The sequence below is a fragment of the Mustelus asterias genome, chromosome 2, assembly GCF_964213995.1.
Source record: "Mustelus asterias chromosome 2, sMusAst1.hap1.1, whole genome shotgun sequence".
In the NCBI taxonomy this organism is placed as follows: Eukaryota; Metazoa; Chordata; class Chondrichthyes; order Carcharhiniformes; family Triakidae; genus Mustelus; species Mustelus asterias.
In genome coordinates this window covers 156,010,769-156,028,483 of record NC_135802.1, presented here as the reverse complement: position 1 = coordinate 156,028,483, position 17,715 = coordinate 156,010,769, and the positions used below count along the sequence as shown (strand labels likewise).

Sequence of the window (17,715 nt, the reverse complement as noted above, 5' to 3'; positions counted from 1 at the left end):
TTGCACTGTTGGGCACAGGGGGAACGTGCAAACTCTACGCAGACAGTCAGCCAAGATGTTATGATTCTATGCCGCAATGCATAAGAGAGGTCATCAATCGGCCCTCCCAATGGACACAAGACTACTAAAATTATCTCATGTGTCTTCTGATCAATTTGGAGAAGAATTTACCTTGTCTCCTTTTCTGTTATCATCCTCTTCAGGCAGTCAGGAGGACAGGATGGCGCAAGGTGCAGCAGTCCAGTACGGTGTTAAGAAGGAGCAAGCTGTAACGGAGGACACGGTGGATGTGTCAATAAACATGCATGTTCCTGAAAAGGTTCTGCTCAGCACCAACTTTGATGTTGGCATAGAGCTCAAAAACAACAGCAGTGAAAAGCGAAGTATGACTGTTTATCTCAGCGGCAGCGTGGTCTTCTACACTGGAGTCCCGAAAATTCAAATCAAGGACAAGACCATGAAAGTGTCAGTCGAGCCTCATCAGGGTAAGACCCACTAGTCCAGATGTTCTGACTCTGGGTGTGTTGGGGCTTAGTTTCTTAGGTGGGTGGGGGGAGGGGGGAGCGGAGGGGGGGAGCGGGTGGGGGGGGTTGAGCTTGCTTGGGTTGAGGAAACAACAACATGTGCCTAATTTAAGTATTTATTTGGGATGGGATTGCGCCACATGGCCGTTGTCCGACAGGATATCATTTCTAAAGGATGTCCATTAAAATCCATTTTTCTGTATGGCTAGGAAATCAATTCTGGGTGTCATTGATCTCAAGGGTGTGGGTGCATTCACTGAATCCATAATATTTCACTTCTTTTAACAGCTTATAACTTTGACCAAGTTTTTGGCCACCTGTCCTCGTACCTCCTTTGCGACTCATAGAAACTAGAAGCGGGTGTAGGCCATTCAGCCCTTCGAACCTGCTCCACCACTCATTTTGATCACAGCTGATCATGAACTTCAATATCCTGATCCCCCCTTCCCCCCATATTCCTTGATCCCTTTAGCCCCAAGAGCTATATCGAATTTCTTTTGGAAATCACATAACGTTTTGGCCTCAACTACTTTCTGTGGTAGTGAATCCCACATATTCACCACCCTCTGGGTGAAGGAATTTCTCCTCACCTCAGTTCTAAAAGGTTTACCCCTTATCCTCAAACTATGACCCCAGCTCTGAACTCCCCCACCATCGGAAATATTCTGTTAGAATTTAATAAGTTTCAATGAGATCCCTCTCACTCTTCGAAACTCCAGTGAATGTAATCCTAACTCAATGTGTAGTTTTGTTTGGTAGTGCCCGTGGCACACTTTGGGACATTTTTAAAAAAAAAATTTATTTATCCAATTCAATCCAATCAAGTCCAATTCAGAATCTCAACAAGTTGAGACATTCCCGATCCAAGCTGACAAGACAGGGCTCTCACCTCCTGTCTTGGGCTTGATCTACATGATCCAAGCTGATTGGAGTAGGCATAGCTCCTCCTCCAAGGCTTGATCTCATTTGCATCTTAGCCAAAAGACCCAGATGCCGCTTTTAAAAATTGCTTCAAATGAAGCTAAAATGTAACCTAATGACTTCAACCAAGTACAGCACGTCGATACTACACTTGATCTTAGCCAAAAGGCCATTTTACTACTTGAAAGGTGCCCTTTAATTCAGGTTGGTGTTGCTGCTGTTGTTTCACATTGGCATGTGTCAGGGGCACCTCTTCAGTTGTGCTCTCCTCACCTCAATCCAAGTCTGCACCTGAAGCTATGCTAATGAGCTTACCATAAACACATGCCTTCAAAGAGTTCACAGCCGCCATTTGAATGTGGCTAACACCTGCCGATAGTCATTCAATTCTTAGAGTCATAGGGCCATAGAGGTTTACAGCATGGAAACAGAACCTTCGGCCCAACTTGTCCATGCTGCCCAGTTTTTACCACTAAGCTAGTCCCAATTGCCCGCATTTAGCCCATATTCCTCTATACCCATCTTACCCATGTAACTATCTAAACGCTTTTTAAAAGACAAAATTGTACCCGCCTCTACTACTACCTCCGGCAGTTTGTTCCAGACACTCACCACCCTCTGTGTGAAAAGATTACCCCTCTGGACCCTTTTGTATCTCTCCCCTCTCACCGTAAATCTATGCCTCTAGTTTTAGATTGCCCTACCTTTGGGAAAAGATGTTGACTATCTAGGTGATCTGTGCCCCTCATTATTTTATAGACCTCTAGAAGATCACCCCTAGATCTCCTTCGCTCCAGGGAAAAAAGTCCTAGCCTATCCAGCCTCTCCTTACAATTCAAACCATCAAGTCCCGGTTGCATCCTAGTAAATCTTTTCTGCACTCTTTCTAGTTTAATAATGTCCTTTCTATAATAGGGTGACCAGAACTGCACACAGTGTGGCCTTACCAATGTCTTGTACAACTTCAAAATGACATCCCAACTCCTGTATTCAATGCTCTGACCAATGAAACCAAGCATGCCGGATGCCTTCTTCACCACTCGGTCCACCTGTGACTCCACTTTCAAGGAACTATGAACCTGTACCCTAGATCTCTTTGTTTTATAACTCTCCCCAGTGCCCTACCATTAACTGAGTAAGTCCTGCCCTGGTTCGATCTACCAAAATGCACCACCTCGCATTTATCTAAATTATTTATCTTAATCTTAATTTCACTTTTCATTCTGCTTATTACATTGGTTTGCAAAAAATTGTCCAAGTATTTCCTAATCGCCATAAACTTCATAGCGAGGATTTCAAAGGCAGGAGTTTCAAAATAGAGCCCTGTGGAACTCCACTGAGTCACACTTTACCCTCTCAGCCTCAATCCAGTCCAGTTCACCTCATTCTGTAAAACAGCTACACACGGACATTCTCCCTTCCATCTTCGTCCGTCGGGGAAAAGATACAAAAGTCTGAGGTCACGTACCAACCGACTCAAGAACAGCTCCTTCCCTGCTGCCGTCAGACTTTTGAATGGACCTACCTCGCATTAAGTTGATCTTTCTCTACACCCTAGCTATGACTGTAACACTACATTCTGCACTCTCTCCTTTCCTTCCCTATGTATTGTACGCGTTGCCTATATAGCGCTCAAGAAACAATACTTTTCACTGTATCCCAATACATGTGACAATAATAAATCAAATCTTTCCCAGTTATTAATCACCTGCCTTTACAGCTAAACTAGTTTTCGATTCAGATTGCTAATTTACAATTCAGAGCATTTTCATTTCAGTTGGCTAATTTTTCACAACTGTACCTCCTGGTTGAACAATCTTCTCTGTTCATTAATTATCTTTAAGTTTGATACATCGGAAGAGTATGTTTTGTTCCTGGATTATTGTCTTGAATTGTAGTGAGGTACATGCTGTGTTTTACACTCAGTTCTTCACATGTGGATTTATGAGGGATTTGTATCGAGTAAGCAATTTGACCTGAATTACTGAACAATTTAGGACAAAGCAGGACACCGTTTTCATCGGACCATCAAGTACAAGACAGCTCCGAACTTTAAAACAAGTTATACAGTGACCTTCTGTTCAAAGTCATTTTCCTAACCTATTTCTCTCACCAATCTCAGTTTATCAGACACAAGTGAAGGTCAAGTCAAAGGATTATGAGGATCACCTTGTTGAACAATCCATTCTGCACTTTCTCGTCAGTGGGAATGTAACTGAAACAGGACAGACTCTTGCCGTTCAGAAGACCGTAACCCTGCAGATTCCAACCCTGAATTTAAGAGTAAGTCATGCGTAAAATCTAATCTAATGGTTGTTTCTGGCAAAAGAAGGAAGCAAAATCCCACTGACAAACAGCAAAATGCTCAAGGGTTTTAGTTTTGCACTCACCAAGACGAAGGGTGTGTTAGTCCTTGAATGAAGCCCATGGGTGACCGTGTCAGACAACCCCAGATCAGCCATGTTGGTTCAATGAACAGTTCCAGATCAGCCATGTTGGTTCAATGAACAGTTCTAGGTCAGCCATGACAGTTAGGTGGACAGTTCTAGGTCAGCCGTGACAGTTAGGTGGACAGTTCTAGGTCAGCCATGACAGTTAGGTGAACAGTTCCAGGTCAAACATGACGGTTAGGTGAACAGTTCCAGGTCAAGCATGATGGTTTGATGAACAGTTCCAGGTCAAACATGACAGTCATATGAAATGCCTTCTACTCTGGCCCAGTCGCATAGCTCTGTTCCACCTTTTACAATGAATGGATCCAAACCTATTTTAAGTTTTGTTTCATTCATTCATGGGATGTGGGCATTGCTGGCTCGACCAACATTTGTTGCCCATCCTTAATTGAGGGGGTGTGGTGAGCCACTTTCTTGAAACTTTGCAGTCCATGTGATAGGGGTACACCCACAGATTCTTCTGCAACAGCTTAATACAACTGTGAGACATTTCAGAGAGGGGTTAAGAGAGAACCACGTTGCTGTGTGTGTTCACAGTCACATGTAGGCCAGGCCGGGTAAGGACGGCAGATTTCTTCCCTTGAAGGACATTAGCAAACCAGGTGGGTTTTTAATGTCAAGCCAGTAATGATGATCATTATTGAGAGTAGCTTTTTATCCCAGATTTATTAATTCATTGAATTTAAATTCCCTCAGCTGTCAGGGTAAGATTTGAATTCATGCTTCCAGAGCATTAGACTGGATTACCAGTGACATTACCTCCACCACCCCCCAACAATGAAACGCTCAACCCATTAACTCGGGGTTAGGGTTTGTCTCCAGGTCCCAGGAGTAAAAGGCAATGTTTAATCAACTGTCTCATCCAGTTTTAGGTCTTCTATCAGTTCTGCAGACAGGGGAGGTGATGGCCTAGTGGTATTATCGCGAGACTATTAATCCAGAAACTCAACTAATGTTCTGGGACCCGGGTTCGAATCCCATTCACGGCAGATGGTGTGATATGAATTCAATAAAAAATATCTGGAATTAAGAATCTACTGATGACCATTGTTGATTGTCAGAAAAGCCCATCAGGCTCACTAATGTCCTTTATGGAAGGAAATCTGCCATCCTTACCTGGTCTGGCCTACATGTGACTCCAGACTCACAGCAATGTGGCTGACTTTCAACTGCCCTCTGAAATGGCCGAGTGAGACACTCAGTTCAAGGGCAACTCGGGACCAGTTAGCGATGCCCATGCCCCACGAATGAATAAAAAAATAATAATTTGTTGATTTATCTTACCTCGAAGCACCTATGACAAAAAAGTGCTAAAATGGGAGTACCTTGCACGATAATGAATAGGATGCGCAAAGCATTAAAAGTCAGGACAGAGGAGAGCAGAAGGTAGCTAAACAAAAGTGGTCCATATTTATTTGTATGTTCAAATGGGGCTAATTTGGTTTGCATCTAGTTCAGATGCTTCCATATTTGATTTGATTTATTATTGTCACATGTATTAGTATACAGTGAAAAGTATTGTTTCTTGCTCGCTATACAGACAAAGCATACCATTCATAGAGAAGGGAAGGAGAGAGTGCAGAATGTAGTGTTACAGCCATAGCTCGGGTGCAGAGAAAGATCAACTTAATGCGAGGTAGGTCCATTCAAAAGTCTGACAGCAGCAGGGAAGAAACTGTTCTTGAGTCGAAGAACGTGGAAGAAGGTGGAGGAGAGTTTGTCCGGGGTGCGTGGGGTCCTTAATTATGCTGGCTGCTTTGCCGAGGCACCGGGAAGTGTAGACAGAGTCAATGGATGGGAGGCTGGTTTGCGTGATGGATTGGGCTTCATTCATGACCTTTTGTAGCAAAATATATTTTGTACATTTGAAAAAAATGGTGTGCACTAGATGTTTAATAATTAGTTCCCAGGAGTATGTGTTTTTGGTTATTGTCTTCATCTATATCTCAAGCAACAAAATAAATTATTATTTTATAATCTACTCAAGCAAAATTCTGTATGTGCTGTTTGGGAAGCAAAAATTCTGTGCAATGCAATATTTTTTCTCCACGATCGCAGAATAGTGTGCATGTTTCTGACATTCTTATGATTAATGGAGCATTGTTCTTTATGGTGTGTGTATTCTGCATTCAAGCTAGCAGTGTACGATGGATGTTGCTCTAAGCTAATAACATTTCTGGTCAAGAATATCCTCTGACCTGCTGAATCTTTGCCGGAAGTGTATAAGAAACTCTTTTTCCAGGAACTCCCCTGTCCGTGATCTTGAGATCTCCTAATAATTATTTAACCGCTTCTAAAAATAGTTTTGATATTTGTCCAGTGGTTCATATTTATCAGTCATTCGGCACAGTATAATTATTCCTTTTTTGGAAGCGCTTTTCATTATATTCTCTGTCTCAATGAGTAAGGTCAAGATTTCATTTGGATGGCTTGTTTTGCAAACAGAATATCAGTTTCACTATATAATAAAATACAAAGAAATCAACCCTACTTGCTTAGTCATTTCAAAGACTTCTTCTTTGTGGCTCAATGATGTTATTTGTCCTTGGGAATTGGTACAATATGAATGAATCGATGTAATATTTTATCACTGTTAGAAACATAGAACACTTGTGCCACCCATGGGAGACAATGGCCTAATGGTATTATCACTTGACTATTAATCCAGAAAACCAGCTAATGATCTGGGGACCTGGGTTCGAATCCCGCCACAGCAGATGGTGGAATTTGAATTCAATAAAAAAAATAATATCTTGCATTTAGAATCTACTGATGACTATGAAACCATTGTCGATTGTTGGAAAAACCCATCTGGTTCCCTAATGTCTAGAGATGGCCAGCCAGCAATGCCCATCTCTCACAAATGAATAATAATTTTTAAAATTATCCCAGAGTATCTGCACTGGTAGTTTCACTTCTGGTCAAAGCAAGGATCAGTTCCAAAATAAACGTATTGGTATGAAAGCTCCCCTTCATTTGCTATACAGTCTTGAGGGGAGATAAATTGGCTGCAGACCACAGCTTGGCAAATCCATAAAGGTCCATCGTACAAAAGCAAAGTACTGTAGATGCTGGAAATCCAAAATAAAAATGAAAAATGCTGGAAATTCTCAGCAGGCCTGGGCAGCATCTGTGAGAGAGAACCGGAGTTAACGTTTCAGGTCGTAACCTTCCATCAGAACTGAGAAAGTTTGAAATGCTTTGAGCAAATGTATGGAAGAACAAAAAGGTATGTCTGTGATCGGATGGAGAGCAGGAGAGATTCAATAATGGAGGGTTTAGCGGGACAAATGTCAAAGAGAGTGACAATGGGGCAAGTCAAATGTTATATATTTGGGGTTGTTGTTGCATGGTCACTTCAAGCGCCGAGTCACATGTTTAGTTCATGACATCATTGGCTGCCTCACAGGCTTTGCCTCAGTCTGGATCAAGCCCTTGTAGAGTTAACAGCTAGTCAATAAACCCCATGTGTTACAACGGCACCTTCTTTTGAACTGAGAGTGCAGAACATAAGATAAAGAAATAAAAGTGAGGCGAAGATGAGGTGAGATGAGGACATTGCATTTGGTCAGCTAAATTCAAGAATGGGACATTTAAGATCACCACAACTCTTCTAACTCTTCTTTACCACTCTGCCTCTTCCAGACTGTTGAAATCAGGCTTCATGAGACAGCTTGTGGTTTATAATTTTCCAAAGATTTGAAATGGAATGTAGTCCCCTCAATGTCTAGGGAACAATAAAAATGCAGTTAAATTGTGGAGTTTTTTTTATTCATTCACGGGAGTCACTAGCTGGCCAGCATTTATTGCCCATCCCTAGTTGCCCAAGAGCAATTAAGAGTGATTCTGGAGTCACATGTAGGCCAAGGTGTAGGTAAGGACGGCAGATTTCCTTCCCTAAAGGACATTCGTGAACCAGATGGGTTTTTCCGACTATCGACGATGGTTTCATGGTCATCAGTAAATTCTTAATTCCAGATATTTTTTATTGAATTCAAACTCCACCATTTGCCGTGGCGGGATTTGAACTTGGGTCCCCAGAACATTAGCTGAGTTTCTGGATTAATAGTCCAGCAATAATACCACTAGGCCATCGCCCACCCCTTTGATGGTAAAGATGGAATGAAAGAAAGTCTCCTCTCTACTCTGACATCCGATGTTTTATACTGGCCCTGTAACCCAATCCTCCACATTCAGGAACCAGTCAATCAGAATCATTGCTCCCATTATCTCAGACAGAGGCTGCTGATAGTAATTTTGCTGTTTGCCATTCACACCTCCTCTAGGCCCATCTTTTGGTTCTTTACTTATCCCATTACCATCTGCTATTTGCCATTCACTACCGCCCCTTCTCTCATTTAATTTCCTCTTCCCTCCACCGTTTCACAGACTTCCCCTTTCGCTCTTACCTCCCCTCTCTATCTTTTCCTATCTCTATACGTACTCAGAACCTGTTATATCGACTCCAATAAAAGCAAAATACTGCGGATGCTGAAAATCTGAAATAAAAACAGAAAAATGCTGGATAGATGTTGCTATATTTTCCAGTTCTGATGAAAACTCACTAACCCTGTTAACTCTGTTTCTGTATCCACAAACTCTCTCTGACTTGCTATCTTCTGCTCCTATTTTAGAGGCAATATTTTGCCTTTGTTATCCAGTCTATCGCTCTTCCCTCCTCCCAACTTATCCAAGCTGATGCATAAGACGGTGTTGAAATGTCAGTCATTGTGATAGTTAGGGTATTTCTGTAGATTTATTCCTCTGGACACTTTCACAGCCTGTGTCGGAATCTTCAAGGATTGGTCGGGATACAGACCAGTCACCACGAGCCGTTCCTAATCGATTTGTTTTCGGCATCTCTTTAGGTTGAAGGCCAAGTAGAGTATGGACGTGAGGTAACCATCATCATTGAATTTAGAAACCCTCTCCGAAAGCCTCTGGAAGAGGTGGCTCTTCGCATTGATGGACTTGACACACTGAAGCCTAAGTTGAAGTTATTCAGGTGGGAAAATTATGTTTGCAAAAAATCTGGCACAGTGATTAGCTCTGCTGCCTCACAGCGCTAGGGACCCGGGTTCGATTCTGGCCTTGGGTCACTGTCTGTGTGGAGTTTGCACATTCTCCCCATGTCTGCGTGGGTTTCCTCCGGGTGCTCCGGTTTCCTCCCACACTCCAAAGATGTGCAGGTTAGGTGGATTGTCATGCTAAAGTTGCCCCTTAGTGTTCAAACATGTGTAGGTTAGAAGGATTAGCCATGGCAAATGTGTGGGGTTACAGGGATAGGGTGGGGGAAAGGACCTGGGTAAGATACTCTGGGAGGAAGTTGGTACAGACTCAATGGGCCGAATGGCCTCTTCTGTGCTGTAGGGATTCTATGAATTAAAGCTTCATGTGGAATGATGCTTCGGGCTCGGTGAAAGCCCCTTTATTAGCATATCTTCATGTTCAGAACAGAAATTGGTCTTTTAAAGGACGGAATGTGGGTGTCACTTGCTAGGCCAGCGCTTAATGCTCGTCCCTAGTTGCCACTTGATAAAGTGGTGGTGAGCTGCCTTCCTGAGCCGCTGCGTGGTAAAACCCCATGTGCTTTATGTCCGGTAAGAGTTGGAATTATGACTGAAAATGAGAGGGTCGACATTGACTCCCTCTATCTGGCAATAAAGAACAAAGAACAAAGAAAATTACAGCACAGGAACAGGCCCTTCAGCCCTTCTAGCCTGCACCGACCATGCTGCCTGACTTAACTAAAACCCCCTAAGCTTCCGGGGACCATATCCCTCTATTCCCATCTCATTCATGTACTTGTCAAGACGCCCCTTAAAAGTAACTACCGTATCCGCTTCCACTACCTCCCCCGGCAACGAGTTCCAGACACCCACCACTCTCTGTCTAAAAAATCTGCCTCGTACATCTCTTTTAAAACTTGCCCCTCGCAGCTTAAACCTATGCCCCCTAGTAATTGACTCTTCTACCCTGGGAAAAAGCTTCTGACTATCCACTCTGTCCATGCCCCTCATAATCTTGTAGACTTCTATCAGGTCTCCCCTCAACCTCCGTCGCTCCAGTGAGAACAAACCAAGTTTCTCCAACCTCTCCTCATAGCTAAAGACCTCCATACCAGGCAGTATCCTGGTAAATCTTTTCTGTACCCTCTCCAAAGCCTCCACATCCTTTTGGTAGTGTGGCGACCAGAATTGAACACTATATTCCAAGTGCGGCTTCACTAAGGTTCTATAAAGCGTCAACATGACTTGCCAAGTTTTAAACTCAATACCCCGGCCGATGAAGGCAAGCATCCTGTATGCCTTCTTGACTACCTTCTCCACCTGCATTGCCACTTTCAGTGACCTGTGTACCTGTACACCCAGATCCATGTGCCTATCAATACTCCTAAGGGTTCTGCCATTTACTGTATATTTCCTATCTGTATTAGACCTTCCAAAATGCATTACCTCACATTTGTCCGGATTAAATTCCATCTGCCATCTCTCCGCCCAAGTCTCCAACCGATCTATATCCTACTGTATCCTCTGATGGTCCTTATCGCTATCCGCAAATCCACCAACCTTTGTGTCGTCCGCAAACTTACTAATCAATCCAGTTACATTTTCCTCCAAATCATTTATATATATTACAAACAGCAAAGGTCCCATAAGGTGCAGGTCAGGGGGAGGGGGTAAGTTAGAAAGTGTAGTGGGGGTTGTGGATTTAAAGTTTTTAAAAAAGTTTTTATTTATTAGTTACCAGTAAGGCTTACATTAACACTGCCAATGAAGTTACTGTGATAATCCCCTGATCGCCACACTCCGGCGCCTGTTTGGGTCAATGCACCTTAACCAGCCGTCTTTTAGACTGTGTGAGGAAACCGGAGCACCTGAAGGAAACCCATGCAGACACGGGGAGAAGGTGCAGACTCCATGGACAGTGGCCCAAGCCGAGAGTCGAAACCGGGTCCCTGACGCTGTGAGGCAGCAGTGCTAACCACTGTGCCACCCCACATTACTCCATGTTATGAATTGTGCTTGTGAGTCGGTGGAGGGGGAAGATTCACAACCCCCAATCCTTGGTATTCTAGTTATTCCATAGACATTACACATGTTCCCTCAGCTGAAATAGTGAACAAACAAGTAAGGTCACCAGCAATGTTGTGCAACAGAGCAGGACAATTGTAGTTGCATCCTCAGGTTCCTTGATAGTGGCCATCAATCTTTCATTGGGGAATAACAAGCAGAATCTCGAGCCTGTTTTATGCCCCCCAGTGGGTTTTGAGGCAGCAGTGGGAGAGCGTGCAATTGCATGGACGGGATTCCCTCCGGGTAACCCCCCGCCCCACCCCGAACTAGATGTAATTTTAGGGTGAGGTGGGCAGGGCCTCGGGTTGGGTGGGGTGGGTTGGGGGGTGGGGGGGGGGGGGGGGGTGGGGGGCGGGGGGGGAGGGGGGGGGGAATGACGTCCACCCTTGTTCCAAATATGGCCTTTAAGTGGCCACTTAATTGCTGCTTAAGGGCCTTTTCCCGCCCAGTCTCAGGGCGGAATTTTCCCATCCCACTTGCCACGGGAATTGTAGCGAGTGGGGTCAAGGGGTGGTGGGGTGGGGTGGGGGTGGGGGGGGAGGGGTGGCGGGGTGGGGCGGGGAGGTGGCTGGGGGGGGTGGCAGGGGTGGGGTGGAGGGGGGTGGCGGGGGGGGGAGGTGGCAGGGGGGGGGGCTGTGGTTGGGATCCATGCAAAGGTCTGTTGTCCTCGGGTGGAATTTCCCAGTTTTGGGGCGAGAGCGGTTGGAAACTCCACCAGTTAGATTTTTAGGCTGGCGGGTTGTGCTGAATCTGGGTGCGTTAAGTGTCAAATTGTTATCCAAACATATAACTAATCAGGAATTATTTATTAAATCTGAACATCGTTGTTTCAGTTTGAATTAAAGAGACACCTTTTCCCCTCACAGCATCATCCCGGAAAATGCCACCTTAACCACAAAGGAGTTGTTCGTGCCCTGGAAGCGAGGCCCTCAGAAATTGATTGCGAGTCTGGACTGCAACGCATTGAGACAAGTGGTCGGCGAGTTGGAATTAAACGTGATATAGGGAACCAAAACGGAACAAATCGAGAATCTTTTAATCGTATAAAAAAATGTTTCACGGAGAAGTAAGCTGTATTAAATGATAAGTTTAAAAAGGAATCTCTTGTTCCTCAAACTGCCATGTATCAGTATCTTTTCACTTCAACCAATATCGAATTAGTGACAACACTTAAGAACTTGTTACAGTTTACATATATATCTTCCCTGTAACATTTTTCGAACTTTGTATTGCTTGCTTCAATTCGATATTATAAACTATAAACTTGTATCAATAGGTTGCTATTCATAGGATCATAGAAACCGACAGTGCAGAAGGAGGCCATTCAGCCCATTAGGTCTGCACTGACAACAATCCCACCCAGACCCTACACCCCGTAGCCCCATATATTTACTCCGCTAATCCCCCTAAACCTACGCATCCCTGGACACTAAGGGGCAATTGAGCATGGCCAATCCACCTAACCCCGCACATCTTTGGACTGTGGGAAGAAACTGGAGCACCCGGAGGAAACCCACGCAGACACGGGGAGAACGTGCAAACTCCACACTGACAGTGACCAAAAGCCGGGAATCGAGCTGTGAGGTAGCAGTGCTAACCACTGTGCCACCCGGATTCCTCATCACCTGCGGCTATAAATCCTGAGACTGTTTTGTGAAGTAACATAGTTTACTGAAATGTGTCAAAGAAAGTTTAGATTTCAAGGAACACACAGAAAACATGCACATATGGGGGTAGATTTTCCAGTTCCGCCCGCCACGAGAATCGTCGTGGGTGGGATGGAAAATTAGGCGAACACTTTGGGTTGACCGTCTCGGGGTGGTCGCGACCGGAAAATCCCGCACATAGTCAGGTATCTTTTTACTTCCTTGGTACCTGAAATAAAGGGTTCTTCTTGCCGCCTTTCCCTCCTATTTTCCTTTGCCCTTCCATTTCCGTTCTGGCGTACAAACGCCAGGCACATTTACTGTTCGCCCAGGTCATTGCTTCTGTGAGCCCATTATGGGGTTTGCCGACAAGATGTTCCACCTCAAGGGGGCATCAATCCTGCTTCTGTGTGATGCCCACCCACTCCCCCACCAGTTCATTATTTACAATTGCTTCTGCAGCGGAGGGCAATTCACAGATCTACAACCTGTGGGTGGGGGTTGTGGTGGGGGTGTCAGGGGCGGTGTTGGGGAGGGGGGGGGGGGCGGTGTAGTGTCGAGCGGCAGCTACAGAATCATCTACATTTCTGGCCATCTCCAAGTAGAGAACCTCCTTTCTTTTCAGTGTGAAATGTATTTGGATTTTAAAAATATTACCATTAACCTATTTTGCTTTTGCTAAAATGCAATAGGAAACACAATATGGAATGTTTCAATGTTATTTTACCTGTGTAACCAATGCAAAATAGTTAAAATTGTTTGAGCTAGTGGTTTTAAGGTTATGTCATACAGGGGTGGTTAAATAAGGCTGGGGTAATGGGTTATTAGTTTTGTACATTGGGTATAAAACCCTAAAGATTTTGTAAGCCCAATGTGTCTGAAAAAGCACTTTGCCAGGGTAATGCCCAATTCTCTCCGAGTAGGGTACATCCCACTCAATAGATACATTCTCACAAGCTCACATACTCCACATCTCAGCCAGCTACAGCCACTGAAATGATATGCACTGTATAACCAGGGAGAGGCGATGGCCCAGTGGTATTATCGCTAGACTATTCATCCAGAAACTCAGCTAATGTTCTGGAATCCCGCCACAGCAGATGGTGGAATTTGAATTCAATACAAAAATCTGGAATTAAGAATCTACTGATGACCATGAAACCACTGTCAATTGTTGTAAAAACTCATCTGGTTCACTAATGTCCCTTAGGGAAGGAAATCTGCCGTCCTTACCCGGTCTGGCCTACGTGTGACTCCAGAGTCACAGCAATGTGGTTGACTCTCAACTGCTCTCTGAAATGGCCCAGCAAACCACTCAGTTCAAGAGCAACCAGGGATGGGAAATAAATGCCAGCCCAACCAGTGAAGCCCTTATTCCATGAATGAATAAAAAATAAATAAATCCAACCCCATTAAACAGCGGTCAGGTTGCAAATAACAATACCACCCAAGGTCTACACCCTGACTTGTTGGACTTGTCTCCTTGGCAATTGAGGAGCACTGGGGACCAAAACTGTTTACCGTATTCCAAGTGTGGTCTAACGCTTTGTATAGTTTTAGCAAGAGTTTTTTGCACCACATTCCCTTTGAAATAAAGGCCAACATTCCATTTGCCTTTCCTGTGCCTTGCATGCTGAGCTTTTTGTGATTTATGCACAAGGACCCCCAAAAAGCAAAAGTTGCCACTGAGTCACATGGCAACTATCAGGGCAATAAGTGAGGGAGATTTTCAGAATCCTCTTAAAGGAGGAGAGAGGTGGGGAAAAGTTTTAGGATAGGCGAATTCCAGAGCTGAAAACACGGTCATCATTGGTGAAGCAATTAAATCCTGTCCTGAATCACAGAATTGTTATGGCACAGAAAGAGACCATTCGGCCCATCATGTCTGCACCAGCTTTCCAAATAAGCATTATGAATTAATGCCATTCCCCTGCCTTTTCCCCCGTAACCTCTGCACATTGTTTCTGTTCAAGTAATCATCTAATGTCCTCTTGAATGCCTCGATTGAAGCTGCCTCCACCACACCCCCAGGCTGCCCATTCCAGACCTGGAACCACAGGACCTTATTCCACCAGTATGAATTTTGGGAAGTTCCATTAGTCATCCACTTAACTGAGATTAGTCAGTGACTTGGGACTGGGAATCAGGGTAGCGATTGGGAGTGTGGGCTGCACATCAAAGCCTCTCAAAATTTACCATGCATCTTTTTTTCGGAGGCCACAAATGATATGCTGCAGAGGGAATAAGTCTTAAAGAATATAGCTGTTTGCTCAAATACTAGTCTCTGTACGCAGCATCACCTGCTAAGAGTGCTTATTAAGAGATAATGGACTGCCATGATTCCTGATGGGCATTCCCAGTGGGTGAACCTCTCTGCTGGGAATAAGCATTCATGGTACATTAGACTAGAGCTTTATTGATAGGAATATGTCTTATTGTATTACACATGTTCTTATAATGTGCACAATCATTATTCCAACCTGATTGCCAATAAAATAAACTTTGCTGTAACTTTATGCTCAAAGTCTTCTTTGTGTAACTAAAAGGTTAAAGTTGAATTGACATGGTTTTTTTTCCTCCAATGGTTAGTCAATGGGTTACTGCAGTTCATATCACAAAATAATACTCTTCAGTCTCCTGCTTTGCAATTGCAGTGCTTTGTTGAGGCAGCAACCGGAGACAAGGCCCCTCCAAGGTAAAAGGAATTGAGACTCAGGGTTGTCCCTTGGTCCTCTTCAGAGGGATCTGAATGCAGAACTTCAAAAGTCACAATCATAGATCGCTACAGTGCAGAAGGAGGCCATTCAGCCCATCGAGTCTGCACCGACAACAATCCCACTCAGACCCTATCCTCATAACCCCACGTATTAACCCTGCCAATCTCCCTGACATTAAGGGGAAATTTAGCACAGCCAATCCACCTAACCCGCACATCTTTGGAGTGTGGGAGAAAAACGGAGCACCCGGAGGAATCGCACGCAGACCATGGGGTGAATGTGCAAGCTCCACACAGACAGTGACCCGAGGCTGGAATTGAATCTGTGCCCCTGGCGCTGTGAGACAGCAGTGCTAACCACTGTGCCACCGTGCCATCATAACCCTACGTGGCTGAACTACCTGAGGAGAGCAAATTGAGACAGAAAGGGTAAAGACCCTTCAATTACATCACAAAATACTGCATGAGCTGACCTGAAGTATTACGAAAATGAGACTTCCTCTTACTTGTCCAATTGATTTTGCATTTTAGATGTTAAGGATTATAATGTAGAGATCAGACTCTGAGTACCTAAAATAAATGTAGCTAATAGTTAGGCTTAGACGCCTCCTTTTCATGCACCATGTCCTATGAGGAGATTAGCAATCACGGATTGGCCCATGATCATAGAATCCCTACAGTGCAGAAGGAGGCCATCGAGGACCGACCACAATCCCACCCAGGTCCTATCCCCATAACCCTAGCTAGTCCTCCTGACACTAAGGGGCAATTTAGCATGGCCAAACAACCTGACCTATACATTCTTGGACTGTGGGAAGAAACTGGAGCACCCGGAGGAAACCCATGCAGACATGGGGAGAATGTGCAAACTCCACACAGACAGTCATCTGGGGCCGGAATCGAACCCGGGTCTCTGGCTCTGTGAGGCAGCAGTGCTAACCACTGCACCACCGTGCCGTCCCTTATGCTTAGCAAAGTACTGCAGTGGTTTGCTGTCGCCTTCTGCAGTATGACTGACCAGAAAACTCTCCCACTGCTACCACCTGCCATACTGGAAGGATTTACAGGCTGATAATTAACCTGTTTAACCACGTTGAGATCACACTCTCCAAGTCCTGGAGTGGGTCGTGAACACAGAGTTTCTGGCCCAGAGGTAGGGTCACTACCCACTGTACCATCGGACCTCCTCCAGTCTCACACTGCAGAACTAAAATAATGCAAGAGATTGCATTAATTGCAAGGATTGTTCTTGGGATGCGGGCATCGCTGGCAAGGCTAACCTTTATTGCTTATCCCTATCTGTCCTTGAGCAGGTGGTGGTGAGCCACCTCCTTGAACCGCTATGGTCTGTGTGGTGTAAGTGCGATGATGTGGAGATGCCGGCATTGGACTGGGGTGAACACAGTAAGAAGTCTCACAACACCAGGTTAAAGTCCAACAGGTTTATTTGGTAACAAATATCATAAGCTTTGGTGTAAGTGCACCCATCGTGCTGTTAAGTAATCCGCTGCCAGACTTGAGTAATTATATCGCAAACACTACTTTCTGTTTCCACTACCTTTCACTTTTGGTCCTCTCCCTGCGCAGGCTTTGAGAGCTTTTTGATAAAGCGAATAGGAGACTGTTTCAGTTGCTAACCAGAGGGTACAGAGTTAAGATAATTCGCAAAAGAGCCACGAGGATGCTAATAACTTTTTTATATCGGGTATTGTTATGCTTTTGGGATGCAGTGAAAGCAAATCTAATCCTGACTTTGTCCTTAAATAGCTGAAATCTGCACTTCTACAGGGAAAGAGTGGAGGACTGTGACTAAGTGGTAACTCTTTCAAATGATGGACCCAACGTCCTCAGTCTGTACTGTAAGATTCTATAATATTGGCCTGGAAATCTTTGCTGGGGAGATGAGAAAATGAACACACGACCTGTGTGACATTCTCACCAGGGGTTTCCTGGTGTCTCCCGGGCAGCTGCCAGTCATTCATGGAATCATAGAATCCCTACTGTGCAGAAGGAGGCTATTTGGCCCATCGAGCCTGCACTGACAACAATCCCACCCAGGCTCTATCCCCGTAACCCCATGTATCCACCCTGCTAATCACCCTGACACTAAAGGGAGCAATTTAGCATGGCCAATCAACATAACCCACCTATCTTTGGACTGTGGGAGAAAATTGGAGTACCCGGAGGAAACCCATGCAGACACGGAGAGAACGTGCAAACTCAGCACTGACAGGCCGGAATTGAACCCGGGCCCCTGGCACAGTGAGACAGCAATGCTAACCACTGTAACACCATAAGACATAGGAGCAGAATCAGGCTACTCGGCCCATCGAGTCTGCTCCGCCATTCAATCGTGGCTGATATTTTTCTAATCCCCAT

At 44.7% G+C, this 17,715-nt stretch overlaps 1 protein-coding gene across 2 annotated transcripts in view; it reads left to right on the top strand.

The window, feature by feature from the left end:
* The window catches only part of LOC144480155 (coagulation factor XIII A chain-like), a 116,487-nt gene extending 101,352 nt beyond the window's left edge, over positions 1–15,135 (top strand). For both annotated transcript variants that reach the window (XM_078199302.1, XM_078199310.1), the window contains exons 12-15: positions 204–485; positions 3,568–3,728; positions 8,767–8,903; positions 11,841–15,135. In XM_078199302.1, coding sequence (XP_078055428.1) covers positions 204–485; positions 3,568–3,728; positions 8,767–8,903; positions 11,841–11,979 — 719 coding nt within the window. In that variant the 3' untranslated portion in view covers positions 11,980–15,135. The remainder of the gene's footprint in view (positions 1–203; positions 486–3,567; positions 3,729–8,766; positions 8,904–11,840) is intronic.
* Positions 15,136–17,715: the final 2,580 nt, after the last annotated feature.